The sequence below is a fragment of the Augochlora pura genome, chromosome 11 (assembly GCF_028453695.1).
Source record: "Augochlora pura isolate Apur16 chromosome 11, APUR_v2.2.1, whole genome shotgun sequence".
Taxonomy (NCBI): Eukaryota; Metazoa; Arthropoda; class Insecta; order Hymenoptera; family Halictidae; genus Augochlora; species Augochlora pura.
In genome coordinates, this window is record NC_135782.1 from 855,366 (window position 1) to 873,642 (window position 18,277).

At 32.5% G+C, this 18,277-nt stretch overlaps 4 protein-coding genes across 7 annotated transcripts; 2 read left to right on the forward strand and 2 right to left on the reverse strand.

Moving 5' to 3' along the window:
* Nucleotides 1-626: 626 nt before the first annotated feature.
* LOC144476932 (uncharacterized) lies at nt 627-6,838 on the reverse strand. Of its 4 annotated transcripts, none has more exons than XM_078194262.1 (12): nt 6,551-6,838; nt 4,990-5,386; nt 4,598-4,906; nt 4,253-4,480; nt 3,950-4,168; nt 3,738-3,854; nt 3,530-3,667; nt 3,206-3,445; nt 2,910-3,115; nt 2,406-2,649; nt 2,147-2,340; nt 627-2,085 (listed from the first exon to the last, which is right to left on the reverse strand). In XM_078194262.1, exons 2-12 carry the CDS (start codon nt 5,374-5,376, stop codon nt 1,902-1,904), a joined length of 2,466 nt encoding a protein of 821 aa, XP_078050388.1. In that variant the 5' UTR covers nt 5,377-5,386; nt 6,551-6,838; the 3' UTR covers nt 627-1,901. The 4 variants fall into 4 exon arrangements, with proteins under 4 accessions (XP_078050388.1, XP_078050389.1, XP_078050390.1 ...); XM_078194263.1 differs by having other exon boundaries at nt 6,413-6,553; XM_078194264.1 differs by lacking the exon at nt 6,551-6,838 and adding an exon at nt 6,381-6,439.
* A 755-nt stretch (nt 6,839-7,593) lies between these two features.
* On the forward strand, nt 7,594-10,651 carry Csn4 (COP9 signalosome subunit 4). The gene is made up of 8 exons (XM_078194028.1): nt 7,594-7,765; nt 7,835-7,914; nt 8,204-8,322; nt 8,405-8,541; nt 8,623-8,737; nt 8,820-9,009; nt 9,080-9,457; nt 9,545-10,651. Exons 1-8 carry the CDS (start codon nt 7,683-7,685, stop codon nt 9,676-9,678), a joined length of 1,236 nt encoding a protein of 411 aa, XP_078050154.1. The 5' UTR covers nt 7,594-7,682; the 3' UTR covers nt 9,679-10,651.
* On the reverse strand, nt 10,068-14,119 carry LOC144476798 (voltage-dependent anion-selective channel). Its single transcript, XM_078194029.1, has 6 exons — nt 13,982-14,119; nt 12,480-12,802; nt 12,053-12,174; nt 11,698-11,806; nt 11,407-11,615; nt 10,068-11,219 (listed from the first exon to the last, which is right to left on the reverse strand). Exons 2-6 carry the CDS (start codon nt 12,797-12,799, stop codon nt 11,128-11,130), a joined length of 852 nt encoding a protein of 283 aa, XP_078050155.1. The 5' UTR covers nt 12,800-12,802; nt 13,982-14,119; the 3' UTR covers nt 10,068-11,127.
* A 747-nt stretch (nt 14,120-14,866) lies between these two features.
* LOC144476796 (SET domain-containing protein SmydA-8) lies at nt 14,867-17,889 on the forward strand. The gene is made up of 9 exons (XM_078194027.1): nt 14,867-15,232; nt 15,447-15,514; nt 15,721-15,940; nt 16,026-16,276; nt 16,361-16,528; nt 16,658-16,884; nt 16,983-17,193; nt 17,258-17,403; nt 17,558-17,889. Exons 1-9 carry the CDS (start codon nt 15,215-15,217, stop codon nt 17,788-17,790), a joined length of 1,542 nt encoding a protein of 513 aa, XP_078050153.1. The 5' UTR covers nt 14,867-15,214; the 3' UTR covers nt 17,791-17,889.
* Nucleotides 17,890-18,277: the final 388 nt, after the last annotated feature.

Genomic DNA, 18,277 nt, shown 5'->3' on the forward strand with positions numbered 1-18,277 from the left:
ACTTTGTGATATCAGATTTTTTTCTATGTACAAGAGACAAATGACAAACGTATATTTAGAAATAATATGAATATTATCTGTACATAGCAGCAGTTCCTTATACATACAAATTGGTAGCTTTTGCAAAATCGTTTAGCAGTGATGTAAACTTTGTATATTTCTCGATTGACTTGCCATTTAAATGGCATGCAATAAGTAATTCATATTTCTCCATTGAAATAATTTTTCTTGTATATATATACGAATTTGAATACGATGCCGCAGAATTACAAATTCTTTCATAATTTTCATTATATTATTATGTTACGAATTTGTATATACATATATGTAATCTGTACAATTTGTATACTTAAAATAAACTTTGAAGTACGAATTCTAAGAATATATAACATATATTTATATTTGTACCTCTATATTACATTTGTCTTTATACTACCCTATTCATAATAGATAAACTCTCTATCCTTTATATTAAATTTCCTACATATAAGTTATAATTTCATCACCCCTAACGGCAGACAAATAATGTCACTACTGCAGTGATAATTAATTCAGTGCACAATAAAAAAGTATTTATGTCTCTGTACCTATATATTACGAAACAGATATATTTAACAATTATATTGTTGATCGTCTCATTCCCACAGCAATGCCATTCGCGTCTATCTTATTAAGAATTGCGCGGTACAAATATGCATGAAACAGTATACAAAGAAATTCAGCGTAATTTAAACTTTAATGCCACTTATTCCATCATGCACTAACAAACTTAATTTCCTTGAAATTAGAATTCTTCTTGTGATATTATATATCATAATAAAAGTAATAAGAAAATGTGTGAAATATTTATAGAAAATCTAAAATTTTCATTTCAAATATTTTTTGTTCTCAAAACATTATCACAATTGAATAAATTATAAGTGCAAAAGAAAATGTCCTCCATCATGAATTTCAAATGAAAAATAAAATGTTTAACAATGCTACACAAAAATGATAAAAATGCAAATCATCTACAAATAGTTTCCACAGTATCTGTTCGTGTATCACGAACTTCTTTACACCGTCATTTCTCAATTTACTATTTTGATATTCTTGACTATATATATTCATTTTTACTTATGAAACGTAATTAATAAAATGTTTACTAAGATAAGATTAAAGATTCAAGAATTGAAAACAGATGAAATTAAGAAATGAATTTCAGATTTATAATTTTCACTATAACGAAATTATTACATATTGAGAGTAACAGAAATAGGTAACTAAAAAATCAAGTACATGTAATACATGGCAAAATAAAAATTTATCTTTGTCGCAAGATTTAACTGATGTGTCAAACTATACCTTTTTACTACAAAGCCTAAAATTTCTAATAAAATATGAATGCTTCAAAAATATATGACAAAGGTATAAAAATTTTCTGCATCGCTTTACGTCATACACACATTACAAATTTGACTGTCACATTACATTCAACCATGTCATTTCAAATTCCTTTATTTTTTTTTATTAGTCAAACTACTGATTAATGCGAAAGCATTTATAATTGCTATGTCAGATTTCTACTGTTACTTTCAACTGATAAAACAATAATAAGTTCCGTAATTTCTATTTAATCATACGTTCCACTACAAGTAGTACTTGCAATAACAATATATAAGTAAATGGAAATAATTCTCTTCAGCTTTAATTTAGCACAGACAATAACAGGTTGAATGTACAATGAACTACTATATTTACCATTATCTTTGGTATGTAACATTTTAGTAGTTCGTTTGCGAGTCTTATGTCAAATTATTAAGTTAAGAAGTACCAATAACCAATGTATCTAAACTTCTTAATTCGGAATACGTTTCAATCAATTGTAGACTCATGTTCTTGTATCTCTCAAAATATACCTGCTAGGTAGCTTCAGCTTTATGAGCTGACTCAATGATTTCTTTTAAACACCGACCAAATTCTTCAATTATTAGTCTTTGAGATGTTTCGTCATCAAACATGTTACGTTCCGCTTCTTCAGCTTGGGCCATTAAACATTGACACGTTATTTCGACTACTTTATCAGTCAAGAAGTTGAATGGTTGCCTGCAAAAGAAATTTATAAACTTATGTAATTAAAAATAATTTGTTGCTATAAACTCTATACCTTGCTCCTGTATTAGACATAGCTGGTGGTCTGAAAGCCATTTCAGATAATAGTTTCGCTTTATTTAATGTTAGTTGTGTCGTTCTAACTTCAGCTGCCTCTGCAAGATCTTTTAAAGATTTTTTTTCTAAATTTGGTTCCTCCACATTGCGACATCCTATACATTTGCAGTTAGCGGAACATGGAATTTTAGCCTAAAAATTTTTTAATATAGTTGCTTGGAAACTAATGAAAATTATCACATATATAAATATTATACCTCATAGCATTCGCAATAATTTTTTAAACATCCGCTACGTTTACAGTTACAACCCTTATTGTGTCTACGAATGTCATCACCGGTCTCACGACCTTTCCCAATTTTTGGACGAAAAGCATTTGGATTACGCTCCAAGCATGACTTGATAGCACGTTGTCTTTCCTCTTCATTTCCAAGATTATTGGAACAATTATTGCAGTTGCACATATGACAAAACTCTCCGTTCGCAAAACAATCACAATATCTATCATAAAATATATTCATAGTTCATAAATTCAAATTAACAATTCAAGCATAAAAAGTGTAGTAATTAACGTAACAATTGATTCGTAATTGACAAAAAATGAATCCTATCAATTAAAGGCGTTTTTATTTTTATTCCAGGTTATTATTTTTCAATTTATATAACAAAAAAGCAAAGAATTGATATTCAACTGTTGACAGATGAATTGTATGACGAGAATAGTAGATATACAAATGTAATAATAGTTGTGTTAAACTTACAGTTTGAGACATTGTGATTTAGTACAATTACATGGTTTCCTTGGCCTAATACCATTGGGTTCGACACTTGTATAAGTTCTCTGAGAAGTTTTACTTTCAATGACAGATCCGACAGATAAATTGCCTGTCGAAGTTTGTAAACTTTGCGAACTACTCAGCAAACTCGGTGTAGCTTGTTGAGTTTTAATTTTTACTTCATCTGATGTCTGTTAAAAATTAATAATTTTATTTAAAATATTACGGAAATTACAACGTCAATTAAATAATGTAATTGAATACATTAAAATGTACTGAACCTGTTGCTGAATGTATTGCGCTGGTAGAACTACAATATTTCCTACGTTTGAATTCGTTGAAAGAACAGCTTGCCCAGATGCTAATTGACTTAAAGCCGATGCTGGAATAGCTACCGTATTTTTTGATTGATTACCTACTGTAGCAGTTGCAGGGATTAATAACCTCTGACCACTGCTTGTTAATGTAGCTTTAGGTGCGACTGTTCGTAACGACTGATTACTAGTATTTAATGGAACTACCTATATTTATATATTAGAAACGGTTTTATATTACGAATAGATCAGTTTCCTGATAAAGATATTTTGATTAGAAATTGGACAAACCTTAACAATTTGTTGCTGACCTCCAATTTTCTGACTAACGCCAACAGTTTGTAACGTAGTTTGCGACTTCGCTTTACCTACGGTAACAACGTTCGTAGTCCCTGATGATGGAGTACTAACTAATCTTACATATTGCACCTGCAAAAAAATCATTGTATGTTACTAAATTATAACAGAGGTAAATGAAGTATAACAAAAAGTTGCATACTTGTCTTCCAGGCATTTGTATTTGATGTACTTGATTAGATCCAGTTACAATGTTTTGATTAGCTGGTATCCTAATAACTTGTCCACTTCCAAGCACAGTCCCAGGTTTCAAAGAACTCTATGAAACATTGAATGTTTAATAGTGCATGATAGTATCAAAACAGATAAAAACAGATAAAAGTAGTATCAATAGAAACAGATAAATCAACTAACCTGCCGTATAATCACTTTTTGAGGGCTTTGCTGTACCGACGATTTGTTACTAGTAGAAAATGTAGATTGCTGACTTGAAATAGCCGAGGTTTTAACTTGTGAGCTCATAGCTGGAGCAGGTAATATTTTCGTTGGAGATTTTATTGTACTGGTTGGAACTATAGTCATCTTTGTGGGCTGAGCACTCGACGATTGCACTAACTTATTTACAATTATTCCCTTCAAAATACACGAATATACACGTATAACATATTTGTGACAACTTTTTTTTCTCTTATGAACGTAATAAACTTGAATACACACTTGTTTTTGTGGTGATGAGGGCAAAATGTGTTGGACTTTGTTTGTAGAAAGTAATCCCATCTGTTGTGCTTGTGCCAATGTTATAGTTTTTGTTGGACTTGTGACATCTTGATTGGAAACACTATTATTTAAAAACTTTATTGCCTGCGGGTTTTCACTTTGTGAACTAGTTATAAGGACTTGACCTGATTGCGTTTGATTTCCAGCTAGTATCATTTTTGTATATACCTAAAATAAAATAATTAATATGCAGTATAAGTATGAAATTTCAATATAAATTATATCTCATTATTTAGTGCAATAAAAAAAAATACAATAAAGCAATTGTATTAATGACAATCTTACATTTCGATTTTGAGGAGTACTTTGCGCAGTTCTTTTAACAGCAGACTGCACTGTCTGAACATTTCCTAATGTGATGTTTCCCGAATGACTAGTTGCCATTACCGGTTTATTGGATTGTGCTGATCGTAATTGAACTATGTTGCCATCAGCTGATTTTGCTATAAGTGTCTGTGCCAATGACTGCAATTGACCAGCTGATGCCGATGATGGGTGAGAAATTTTTAGAATTTGGCTAGTACCTTGACCACCAGCTGGAGAAACAATCATAATGGATTGACTCTGTGTTGCTGAGCCGACATTTGATTTTACCTATCGCAGAATAGAAAAAGTAACATTAAAATAAGCAGCAATAATTTTAATTTTATGTATTTTAATAGCACATCATTTTATACCTGTACGGTAGATGCTGGAAGCCTCTGTAATGTTGGTTTTGTTTGAAACACAATATTTTGATTAATCTGATTTGCTGTTGTATAAATAATATGTTCTTCTTGAGCTTGTTCAGAAACTTCAGTCATTTCCACATCAGGTACAATTGTTTCAGTCTCAATATTGCGTTCAATTATTATGTGTTCCTCATCTGTTGTCATAACTTCTTCAGCATTCATACATTCTAATTCCGCTTGAATATTTGCAAATGCCTCAAAGTCATTAGTTGTGTATTGTTCATTGTTGTGTGACAAGCTTAATGCACTTAGATCTCCATCACCAAGGGTACGCGAATCAAGAGCTAATGGTTCAACCAAAGCTCTAGCATTTTGTCCTTTATTTACAGACATGATGATAGATCTAAACAAAATATATATTATACAATCTTACTATTATCAATTGTAAAATATAGTTATAATAACATTAATTTATTAATAAAAGTGTTTCATTGTCTATGATTATATAAAATAAAATTATTCATACATTAAAGTCTAAAAAATGTTACTTAGACCATCCCGTACTTTTAATTATTGGAAAGTCTTTTTAAAGCAACATTGCTCTTACAGTATTTGTGTTCAAATAAAATTTAGAAATCAATTACATAACTAAGCACGGATCTGACACACGATACATAAACTTACAAGCGTCTTACTCTATTCTTTTATAAAATATTATATTATTAAGTTGAAGCTAATCCAACATCATTTAATATTTCAATGGCACGTCTACTCTACATGTCTATATTATACTCTAAATTAGTTCGGCTATGTTTATAACAAGTTTCTCAGATGACCAAATCTTGCATTATAAACATGTACATAGAAATACAGGTTAGAAATTTAACTGCCGTAAATTGTCTTTGCATAGAGCTTGGAACATTGAAATATTATGTGTAAAAATAAAGTAATACATATCAATACGTAAATGTTAAATAATCCATGAAATGACGTGAAAACGAAATAAATCAGTGAGAATTTAAAAATTCAAAAATTCAAATCTTTAAGAAGGAAAAATTCATTCTTGAAGTGCAAGGGACGACAAGGTTATTTAAGCATGCATCCAACAATACAAAGATTGAGTCAAATTCGAACTTTTGAAAATTAGAACAACAAAATTTGAATAATGATGAAAAATTCGAAGGATAGTCTACTTAGGAACATTAGCGCCATTTATTACTCGAACGCGCCATTTTCCATGAACTGAACTTCTGTCTGCATTTTAAAGCTCTTAATCGAATCGTATCATTTCGACATTAAAGCACAACGAAAAAGGGATCGCTAAACTTGCCAATAAATAATATTAAACAAACTTCGCGCTAAGTTCCGTTCTATAATCACACAAAATTGTACTTAACCTATAACTTATCAGTTCATATCAGGTACGTACAATGCTGGGTGGGGGCGTGCCACGAAGCTTGTTTCAAATAAAATATAATTTTTTAAAAAACTGTTAATACGCGTTTCATTAATTTAAATTAGATCCAAACTGTCTTCCGGGCAATATAATGTGATTTCCAACCCTTACCTGGGTGTTCCCTTGATAGCTCCAATTTGTTCAAAATCACGCGCCCACCATTGCTGTCCCACAGTGCACTACGCACCGCTGTGTACAAACAGACCCAAAGGTCGTTTGGTATTAAAATCTTGTGCGGATGTATGAATGATAGTCTCTTGAACTCTTACAAAATCAACTACTTTTAGCATACAGTTCGTCGAACGTCGACTTTATTGATCAAATGTTACGCCAAGATTGAACAATATTTTCGCGCACTTTGCAAATTTCGATTTCGCCATTTTCGCTCTTCCGCGGCTCAAACACGTCAGCCCTATAGCGCCCCCTTTGGCCAATAAAAAAGCAAGTGTTCCAAAAACTTGAAGCTTTTGAATACAACGTATCGGCCACAAATTTTCCATCGTATTCAATTGCACATCTGAATGCATCACGAATTTAAACAATACTTATTATCATAATTTGAATTCCATTCCATTTTTGCATTGAAATGTATTTCCCATATGCAACTACGCATTGTTAGACTGTTTCATTTATATACATGTAGTGACGTAACGGTATTAATTAGTATTTGATTAGAATAATAGATAAGTTCCATGTACGTAAATGCAAGCTAAGATATAAAAGCAGAAACTTGAATACTAAATAAAATAATGTTAAAGGCATTAAATGTTCCTTATTAGAAAGGTAGTAATTTGTGATAAAGAATTTTCGAAAATTCAAATATAATTTGAATGACTAATTTGATTTTACGCTTGTAAACGATGAATCACATTACGGTGATGTAAAATAAAAATATTTGCAATAGTTGATGTTCTAAAAAAGAATAACTTTGAAAAGAGTAACTTTTCTACATATAATAATCATTTTTGCAACTTGTAAAATAATAGCATCGTTATGTGTATAGGTTCGATCAAAGAATTATAATACATAGACTTTGTTCATACTAAACATCAATGTTATTAGATAGAAAGTTTAAATAGAGCTTTCGTTTTATTTTAAAGAATTAACGTTTCAAATACCGATGCTACGATCTACCTTTTTTCGGATCATTTTCGCTATGGATATGTACGTTCAGTTTCGATGCATAGTTCATGATTATAGTATGTATACGCAAAAGTAGTCTTGGGTTACTCACGTAGAAAAGATGGTGGCGACGGCAGATGCTGTACGTCAACAACTCGCGAATTTACCGTATTCTGGTGGCTCTCATAAAGATCAAGCGGAAAAGTAAGACTTAGAAAATAGGATTGAAGCTATAGTTTTCTGTATGTACTGTATAAACAATGATAATTACAGGTATCGAGCGATTTTGGATTCAATAATATTATCGTCCGGCGAAGAACTAGTTGATGCTTTAAAGATATTTATTGAAGCAAGTATGTTATTACTAGTTGTTAGAAATATTTTTGTTTAAAACGAATGCATGCAGACACATTTACCGAAGCAGTGTAAAGATGCTAATACACAAAAACTCATAACATATATATCACACGCAAATGTATAAATACCTATTTTACATATAGAGTTACTTCCTTTGTATACAGTGTATATTTGGCAGTAATTCCATAATAAATATACTTATTCGGCATAATGTTATTCCTACAATTTAATTGTATATTTTATACTATGTTATCAATGTGAAAATACATTCTCTTATTTTTGTAGTTGTCAACGAATATGTCAGTTTGGTCATATCAAGACAAATTCTAACAGATGTTAGCGCCCGTTTGTTATATCTACCTGATGAAATATCAAAAGCTGTTTCGCATTACACATTGGACAAAGTAAGATATCATTTTTTTGACTATTCTGACTTAATTAAATAATTTATAGTACAGACTATAATAATATATTTTAATTGTTGAGATTCAACCGCGCGTCATCTCTTTCGAAGAACAAGTTGCTAGCATAAGACAACATTTAGCAAGTATTTACGAACGGAATCAAAACTGGAGAGAAGCGGCTAATGTTTTGGTCGGAATACCATTAGAGACAGGACAAAAGTAAGTAAATAGCGTTAATTTACTAAATCAGTAACTGGTCAGTTGTATATGTCCACATGTAATCGTAATAACTGTCTATAGGCAATACACAGTTGACTACAAACTTGAAACTTACCTTAAAATTGCACGACTATATCTGGAGGATGATGATCCAGTACAAGCTGAAGCATTTATAAACAGAGCATCTCTTTTACAAGTATGCACCAACCAGTTAGAGATTTTGATCGTTATATTTCATATTTGATCTCTAAAAACAATTAATTTTTTCCTTTCTTCAGGCTGAATCCAAAAATGAGCGGTTGCAAATTTACTACAAATTTTGTTATGCTAGAGTATTAGATTACAAAAGAAAGTTTATTGAAGCAGCTCAAAGATATAATGAATTATCATATAGAATTATTATACCTGAAGATGAACGAATGACCGCACTTAGAAATGCATTAATCTGTACAGTACTAGCTTCTGCAGGTAGTTATATCGCTCTGTTTTATATATATCTTATATATAAATGAATAATGAGACATAATTTCAAAATTAGGACAGCAAAGAAGCCGTATGTTGGCTACCTTGTTCAAAGATGAACGTTGTCAACAACTTCCTGCTTACTCAATTCTTGAAAAGATGTACTTGGATCGCATCATTCGGCGATCTGAATTACAAGAATTCGAAGCCTTATTACAACCTCACCAAAAAGCGTATACAATCGATGGATTAGGATCAACGATACTTGACCGAGCCGTTATAGAACATAACTTATTATCTGCTAGTAAATTATATAATAATATAACATTTGAGGAATTGGGTGCTTTGTTGGAAATCCCACCTACAAAGGCAGAGAAAATTGCTAGCCAAATGATTACAGAAGGACGGATGAATGGTTATATTGATCAAATTGATTCTATCGTACATTTTGAGAGTATGTGTGAACAAAAACAAAAGTACAAACAAATACTACAAGTAGTAAGTGTGTTTAGTAATAACTTATTCTTTTTTTTTTACGCAGCACGTGAAACTTTACCAACATGGGATAAACACATACAGTCCCTTTGCTATCAAGTGAACCAAATAATAGAAAAAATCGCTCAGACTGAACCTGAATGGATAGCGAAAACAATGAAAGATCAAATGGCACATTAATGTAATATTAATAAAGTTAAATAAACACTCACACATTGGACATTCACTTGTTAAATATATTACTAAAAAAAAAAAAAAAATTGAAGGTAATAAGAATCATTATCACAATATTGTAATGAAGCTTGTACATTATAAACGATCTCAAATTTAATGGTGTTTCATGATATAAATGATTATAATTCAAGCAATATTTTTGTTCGCCATTAGCAATTTATTTTTTATCAAAATTAGAGAAGCGAGAGAAATATGAACATATATAAAAGAAAGTTTATAAATGCAATAAAAATATTAATTACTTAATACTGATCTTAAAAGCATATATATAAAAAATATTCTAACTAAGAAAGTATTGTAACTTTTTGTTGTAAATAAAATATTCACACACCACATTGAATCAATTTGTCTTTATTTTAATAACTAGTCAAAGCTTGATTCAGACTGTTCTCAGTATTTAACAATTCTTGATACATAAAAGAAAAAACTTTATCAGTACAAACCTTGTTTGCTGTAATTGCTACACAAAAAACAGGGCTGTGGAATTATTTGTAAACTAAAAGCAATTACATATATTTATGTCGTGTTATTTTAAAAATGTGATATACTTATAAGACACAGACGTATTGGAATATTGTCTTCACAACTAAATACAGATTTTTCTATAGGTTTCAATCCTAAAATAGCCACGTCGGCAGCATTGTGTTATGTTAATTATGTAAGTAGGAATGAATAATTATTTCATTTTGAAAATGAAAAATGTTGATATTATTTAATCCCAAGTCCCTGTAAGTAATTATTTATTTTATACAACATTAAGTGCAAGATTTTTTTACAACGAATCCAATCTTAACATTATCTGTGTAGTTATAATAACGAACGTGCAACATTACTGTGCCTTCATTTTCAGATTAATCATCAAATTTACTATTTCTTAATGAAATTTTAAATATTTACTACTGTTCTTTTTTTTAAATACGTTTCCAGCAAAATTTAAACACAATTCTTTTACTTCATTGGTATACTTTAACTTTATTAGTGTCTGCAATCCATTGCTTGCATATATTTCCTTTCACATAACGTTACATTAACCTCTGATCTTACAAAACTGAACATTTTTAACAGGAACTGGAAGGCTGCATCATATAGAGTGTAAAAGAATTTCAGAAAATAGATAATACGCTTTTGTTTCACTAAGACTTGTGAATCATATTGTTTATGACAAGATACTGATACTGGTACTTTTACACTTGTATCTGTGTATACTTTAAACTAATATTTCTTCAACTAAGTTCAAAAGATGCATGATATTTTGTGGCATCTATTTTGGGACAAACCTATCTACAAATTATAGGCAATACTTTATTTGAAGCATGTAAAGTGATGCTGTCTTTGGTGACACGAGGTCATCAAAATATTCTGTGGGTCAGGTCGTTTCAAATCAGTACTTCACATTTAAGCTTCAAGGTCTAATGCAAAGCCAATCTTATGCCCACCAGAACCAAAGTTCTTTCCATCAATATTTGTAGAAAGGGTCAGTGTTACGCCTGAAAAATATATAATATCTCGTTATTTAGTAAGGTTGAATTGATTAATCTATGGAACTCAGTATGGGGATTCTCAAGATTAGCAGAAAAGGCAATATGACGTCGTTACATTGTAAAACTATGTATAAACTGTGATACAGAAATACTAATGTATTTTTTCCAAAATAAATTTTTTTATTGATCTTACCATCGCGCAATTTTTGTTGATATCCCAAACCTACTTGGAGATGTGAATTTACTTTAGCTTTAACACTGGAATCTTTATCAAGATTGTACTTTGTACCAATTCCAAATTGTGTAACATTATTGCTAGAATTCCAAGCAAGCATGATTGCTCCTTGCAAATCTGATTTCACCTTATGGAAAATAGAGCCGCTAAACTCGCGACCGTTGTCTCTATTGAAATAAAAAATAGTATATAACAACTATCTGCATAAAATGTTTTAACATAATTTTTTTAACCACTCTATTCACGTACACGGCTGTGTGAAGAGCAAAATCGGAGGCAGTGAATCCGAGTGCAAAGTTGTTCTTCGTAAGTTTATTTCTTTGTGTATCAAAACTGGCTTGATAACCAGCGAGCCATCCTGTAACAAAATTGGAGCACCTTATAATTAAAAATTTCATCCATTTATACCGATCGTGTTATACAGTCTTACATTATTTTTTTTCTGGAATATCTTGGACATTGGGAATAAAACAAGGGGAATCTCAAGTGGAATTACGAGGAATCACATGGCAGCATGCTTATGAATAATTTTTAACTATCTGGACAATAAAAATATTTACTAGTTCTCCGTACGAACTATGAACATTTGTTAATGAAGGATTACCTTGGTATCCTACAACTGTTGATGCATTGATTAAAGGACCAGCGGAAAGGCTGAGATCGAAATCAGCATTTGCTGACACATTTTCGTGTTTGTAAGATGTCTTCAATTTTCCTGTTTTTGTTCTATAACAATATAAGAATTATACTTTGTATGACCTAATTGAAAAGAATCACATAAAATGATATCAGTATACTCTTATGTTGAAATGTACTGAAAAGATAAGATGTCAAGTTTGCAGATTAAGAAAATTATAAAATTTTCAGGTATCCTAATAAAAAAGAATTTTATCCAGAAATAGTATTTTTTAAAATTTCGTTCTCTCTGGTATAATTTTTATAGTATCGGTGTATAATATACATATAGTTGGCTGGAAATCTTATCTTATAAATAAGTTAGTTCCATTTTAATTATAGAATGAACGTTTTACCCTGTCTGAGGAGAGAAAGTACAGCTATAGCCAAGAGTAAGACCCTTGAGCAATTTATCAGCGAAAGTAACATCAGTGGCGATTGTATTATCAGTGTTCCACTTCTCGCTAAATGTTAATCCAAGATCGCTAAATTTGTATTTGGTCTCCAAGGTACCAAATACTTTTCCGGTATCCTGATTAGATACTCCGCCGCTCGAGAATTCTACACCAGAGGTGGTCTTAGTTTTCACATCTAATTTAATTAGACCAAAATGATATCCTTGACCAAATATGTCTCTAGCACTTTTGCCCAAGTCACTGTATGTTGGTGGAGCCATGATCTGAGAAGATATATCAAATAAATTCATAAGTGATTCGAGGGTAATAATTTCTTTTTTTTTTTTCAATAATATACATATATTCAGTTGTAAATGATTTTTCGTAAGAAATCAAATTATAATTTATTTGTCTGATGCGAAATATGTAGACCATAATATGTAATTACATATTCATGTATGTATAGTTCTATAGAATTCTAAAAATAGTAATCCTTAACCAGCAGGTACTACTTTATTAAATTTAAACTCAATGATATCGCATGATACAGTTAGTAAAATAAATGTAATAAATATAATTGGTATATAATATTAAAATTTTAATAATTTAATAAACGAAATATTAAATTATACAACAAAATTATACAATATTAAATTATACAAATTACAGATTTTACTAGATTGCATAATTATGAATGTGCATGTAGTTATCAATTGTGGTACAATAGAAATTCGCTCTTGCTACAAGACAATAGTGTTTAAAGTGACAATGTAACATAAATTATTTATAATACAATCATACACAGATAACAATCACAGACGAAATTGATTTCTCTGCAGGCAATGGCTATTTTCTGTTACAAAATACTTTACAGTTTTGACAGTTCAGGTTCAATTGTAAGTAATCCAGATAACAGCAATTAGTGCAAATGACACAGAAAGTTATGTCAAATTACATAGTTAACAGTATATTTACTGCAGAGAACGTTAGTAAAGAATAATCACGATTTCAAAAGCGTGTTGGGAACACTGTTTATTATAAAAAATCAAATAGAGGTCAAATAATAAACCATCAATAATTTTACAACTATAATATAGAGCAGAAATGGAGTGGTATTGACCCTTCCAAGGTATTACATAAGGAGTAAATCAGTGTGACTTTCAATTCCCATAAATCAGTTGGATTTCAAATTGTTATGTACGAACAGAATTTCTTTCGTTAAAAATCATTGTCCCATGAATGACGAAACAGAAAAGAAACGCTCGGGTACGCGGAAAACTGGCGAAACCACTGGAAATGTTCGGTTATTGTAGCGCAAAGACGACAGACATTGCTATCGTTAACCAATACCGGCTTCGTGAAAATTTCATATGCCACGGAATTTATACAACATGGACGAGCAAACGCGGGTATTAATTTAAATAACCAGACCCGTACTAGTAATGATATTTGCAGGTACTTACTGTTTTCTGTTATAATACGCGAATGCAGAAAACTGCGTGACTTTGCCTGAGAATTGCGTACGTGAGACGGCTACACCAATCGAGAAAGAAAGACTAGGGCCTGCGCACAGTTACGGCTACGCATGCGTGGAACGGCGACTTAAAAAAAAATTGCAAATTACTTTATCAAGTAAATATCGATAAAGTTGGTCTAAAAAAATGATACGATATATCAATGAAACCGGTAGCCAATTGTTGAAGACTATAAAGTTCATCGTTCAATCGATGTGTTGATTCAGTTTTCGGATGTTACGTAACCGTGAGATACACCCCTCTAGATGTCGATTTCGCATGCATCCGGTTCACGCGGTGTGTATAATTTATCGAACTTTGAAGAAAAAGAAATATAGGCAATGGATAATCGGTAAACCACAATTGCTAAAATGTTGTCTAACAAATAACATTTTGTACATTTTCCGCTAAATTCTATAGCATTCGGTGAATAGGCAAATTTATCGGACGCGATAAGATAAAAAACTGTTTAAAATTCAAAAATTACCTTCGATACATAATAACAATATCTTCAATATAATTCAATGCATTTAGGTTCTGTAAATAAAATTAGATTGTATACGCACGTTCGTAATTTGTGTCTATCAAGTATTGTAATTGTATAAAATTCTACAATCAGTCAGATCTCTCACGCTACCTACCGAAAATCGGCACGAACTTTCCGGACAACCCAACACTATTGGCTGATTTTAGTAGATTTACATTGATTTTATTTCTCTGATTTTATGCTTATTCTTTCAGATAGATTTCTCAAGACGGAAACTCATATTTTTATAAAATAGCGTTCGCGGGAGTACCGACGAACGTAATCGGAAAAAAATTGGATATTTATATGCGGCTGATGGTGTTTGAAAAATGAATAAGAGCTCCGGATATATAGCATCGCAAAATTACCGGAGCATTCTAGATCGTTCTGAACGTTTCCACCCGACAAAAATACCCAGACTGTACGATGCATTGCTGCAGAATGTTTACTACGCTCGCGAAAGGCGGCGGTAGTACCATCTGGATCTTACTTTTGGCAATCACCGTGGATGATATATATTTAATAAGACGATTATAAATACAGACCGGTTTTTAGTCACAGTCGACACGCACTGCTACACTCAGTTAAGCGTAATAAAGCGTGCTGTAAAAACACATTATTGGAATCGGTTGACGCCGCTGTTTAAATTGTTAATCATGTCGCAACAAACCCCGGTACGTTTCGAACACGTTGCGGTAAAAAATCGTACTTAGTGATTGAAAAATATCTTTTAACATTGTATTATTAGCTATTAGCATCGTCGTAATATTTCGAAGTGTGTGCTAGTATTATTTATTGAAAATTTCGAGTGACTGTTACCGAATTCAAACACAAGTTAGAAACTTTCGTAAAGTGGACTGTGGTTGAGTAATCTATATTTATTTTTAGGAGTCGTCGAAGTTGGTTGGTAAAAGCACCGCAACATACAAAATACTCGAAAATGATAAAGTTGGAAGGTAATTAAAACAGACATCAAGACATTTTTCACTCGCGAGCAAAGATAAATTGCGACAAAAAGGTTTCATAATTTTCGGAGTTTCGAGATTTGAATTAAAATGTTTCTATCAAAATCAAGACTGCGAATGATAAATTACCTACGGTTGATGCGACGCGCGTCGTAATAATTTTGAAATAGTTTGTTCATAAATAATTTCATTCTCAGATACATGGTAGCCAACAAAGAATTAGAGGCAGGCGAGGAGATCGTAACGGAGATGCCATTTGTGGTCGGACCAAAGGCATTCACTTATCCCTTATGCCTTTCGTGTTACACTCCTTGGCCGCCGACTCCAAGCGATAAACCGCTTTGTTCTAAATGCGGGTGGCCCGTTTGTTCCGCAGAATGCGAAAATCAATCTCAACATAAAGATTACGAGTGCCAGGTAGAAATCATTGAGTTGAAAAACCACCAAATTCGTTGGTATACTTTTTCAGTTCGATTATATACGTAATCGAAACGATTTGTAGATATTTGCGCAAGCGGGCGAAAAATTCAACGCTGCGGCAGCTTTGGATGAAAACAACGAAAACGGTGTCCCGCAATTAGAATGTGTAACACCGTTGAGGCTGCTGTTGGAATCCGAGAAAAGTCCGGAAAGATGGAATAACGAAGTGAAGGAGATGGAGGCTCATAATAAAATAAGAAGTGAAAAAGCACATTGGAATTCGGACCAAGTGAATGTGGTAGCTTATTTGAGAAATCAACTTAAGCTCGAACGGTAAAATTCTATATTAATTGCTCAGAAATTGCAATCTTTCCAAGGCGTTGCATAGTTAATATTTCAAATATTTCTTTGTTACAGATTCTCTGAAGAACAAATTCAAACGGCTTGCGGCATTTTGGAAATAAACGCCTTTGAAATTCGTACACCGAATGGATTTAGCGCGAGAGCTCTTTATCCAACCGTAGCATTGATGAATCATTCTTGTGTTTCTAATACATGTCACAGCGTTTCACCGACAGATTATAGGTAAAATTTTAGATATTCGACGATTATGACACTTTCTAAACGATATAAACGAAGACCCGCGAATCGAACGCAACAGGTAACTTATTTGATAAAACTTTGACTATTCAATCACTTCGAATTTGTTCATAGAGTACGATTGCGAACGACAATGAAAGTTCCACCTGGTGGTGAATTGTACGGCAGTTACGCGCACTCATTGCTTCCGACTATGTTAAGAAGAGAACATCTTCTCGAAGGGAAACATTTTGCTTGCGCTTGTCCAAGATGTGCGGATCCGTCCGAGCTGGGGACGCACATGTCGTCATTGAAATGCACCAAGTGCGACAATGGTGTCGTGATGTCGTTAGACTCCTTAGGTAATCATTGCGACAACTGAAATTACGAGTTTAATCGTGAAAGGGTTTCGAGGGATTTCGTATTATTAATTAATAATTCGGTATCGAACGTTTCGCAGACCCCAATAGCAGATGGAAATGCACGCATTGTGAATTCTCAACGAGCGATCAAGCTATACGAAAAGTGTTGGATATTATTCAGGCAGATGTTGACGCTGTGGAAGCCATCAGCGGAGCTGACGGGGCCGATGCGATTCAAGCAAGAGAAACAGTTATGAAAAAGTATCGTTCTGTCTTGCACCCCTGTCACGCTTTTAACACGATGTTGAGGTAAATAAGACGTTTGATAAACTAAATTGCCGGAATATAAACTATTAATGTTCGTTTTTTTCAGACACTCGTTAACACAGATGTACGGTCGCGTCGATGAATACTTGCTAGACGATCTGCCAGATGTTGTATTAGAACATAAAATAGATATGTGTCATCTGCTACTGCAAGTGTTGAACGTTATAGAACCAGGTTATTCTCGTACAAGAGGTAAAAATGTTTACTATTGTTTCGATATTTTTTTTTTGGTTCAACTTTTTCTTAACGTTTGCTTAGGAGAATGATTGTACATCCCTTATTGCGCTCGTCATGTCTTTCAGGCATAAATTATAGAATGCAACATATTTGTTACGTTTTGTTAAAGGTATGACACTGTACGAGCTTCATGCCCCTTTGCTATTCGTCGCTAAAACACAATGGAACGCAGGCGTGTTAAACGAGAGCGCCCTGAAATCGAAAATGATCGATGCTGTTGAGATTTTGAGAGAGTCTGCGACTATTTTGTGCTTGGAACCACCGGACACCCCCGAGGGACAAATAGGTGTCGTCGCGAAGGAGTCGTTGGTTCAGCTGGAAGAGTCGATCAATAATTTATAAGTATTTATTGTAAATATAATAAATTAAGACTCAAACATATATAATAAAATAATTAATTTCTTACAATTTACATATCTTAGATAATAAAGATATATCCTAAAAAAATATTTCCGTACTTTTTGAAAGCCTCATTCTTCGCGAACATTTTACAAAAAAATACTAAGTCGTTGAATTTTCTAATTCGATACCCACGCATGCATTGTTTTGTCCCGATCGCATGGCATTCGCGCGCCATGATGTCTTCTAATAATAATGCAAGTCATCAAGAGAGCACCAAAGAGAATGAGACACGGCCTACGCCTAAACTTTCTGTATACACAACTTTTCGATTCTACTCTCGTCGGAGTGCTATTGCTACGCCACTGTAATTTATCGATTTCTTCGCTACGCCGATGCCGAGGTTCGACGGAGTCGGTGAACACGTGTGCTGTGGCTCCTTCGACTCTAATTCCTGGAAGACAACTCATAATACTATAACAAAACTTTT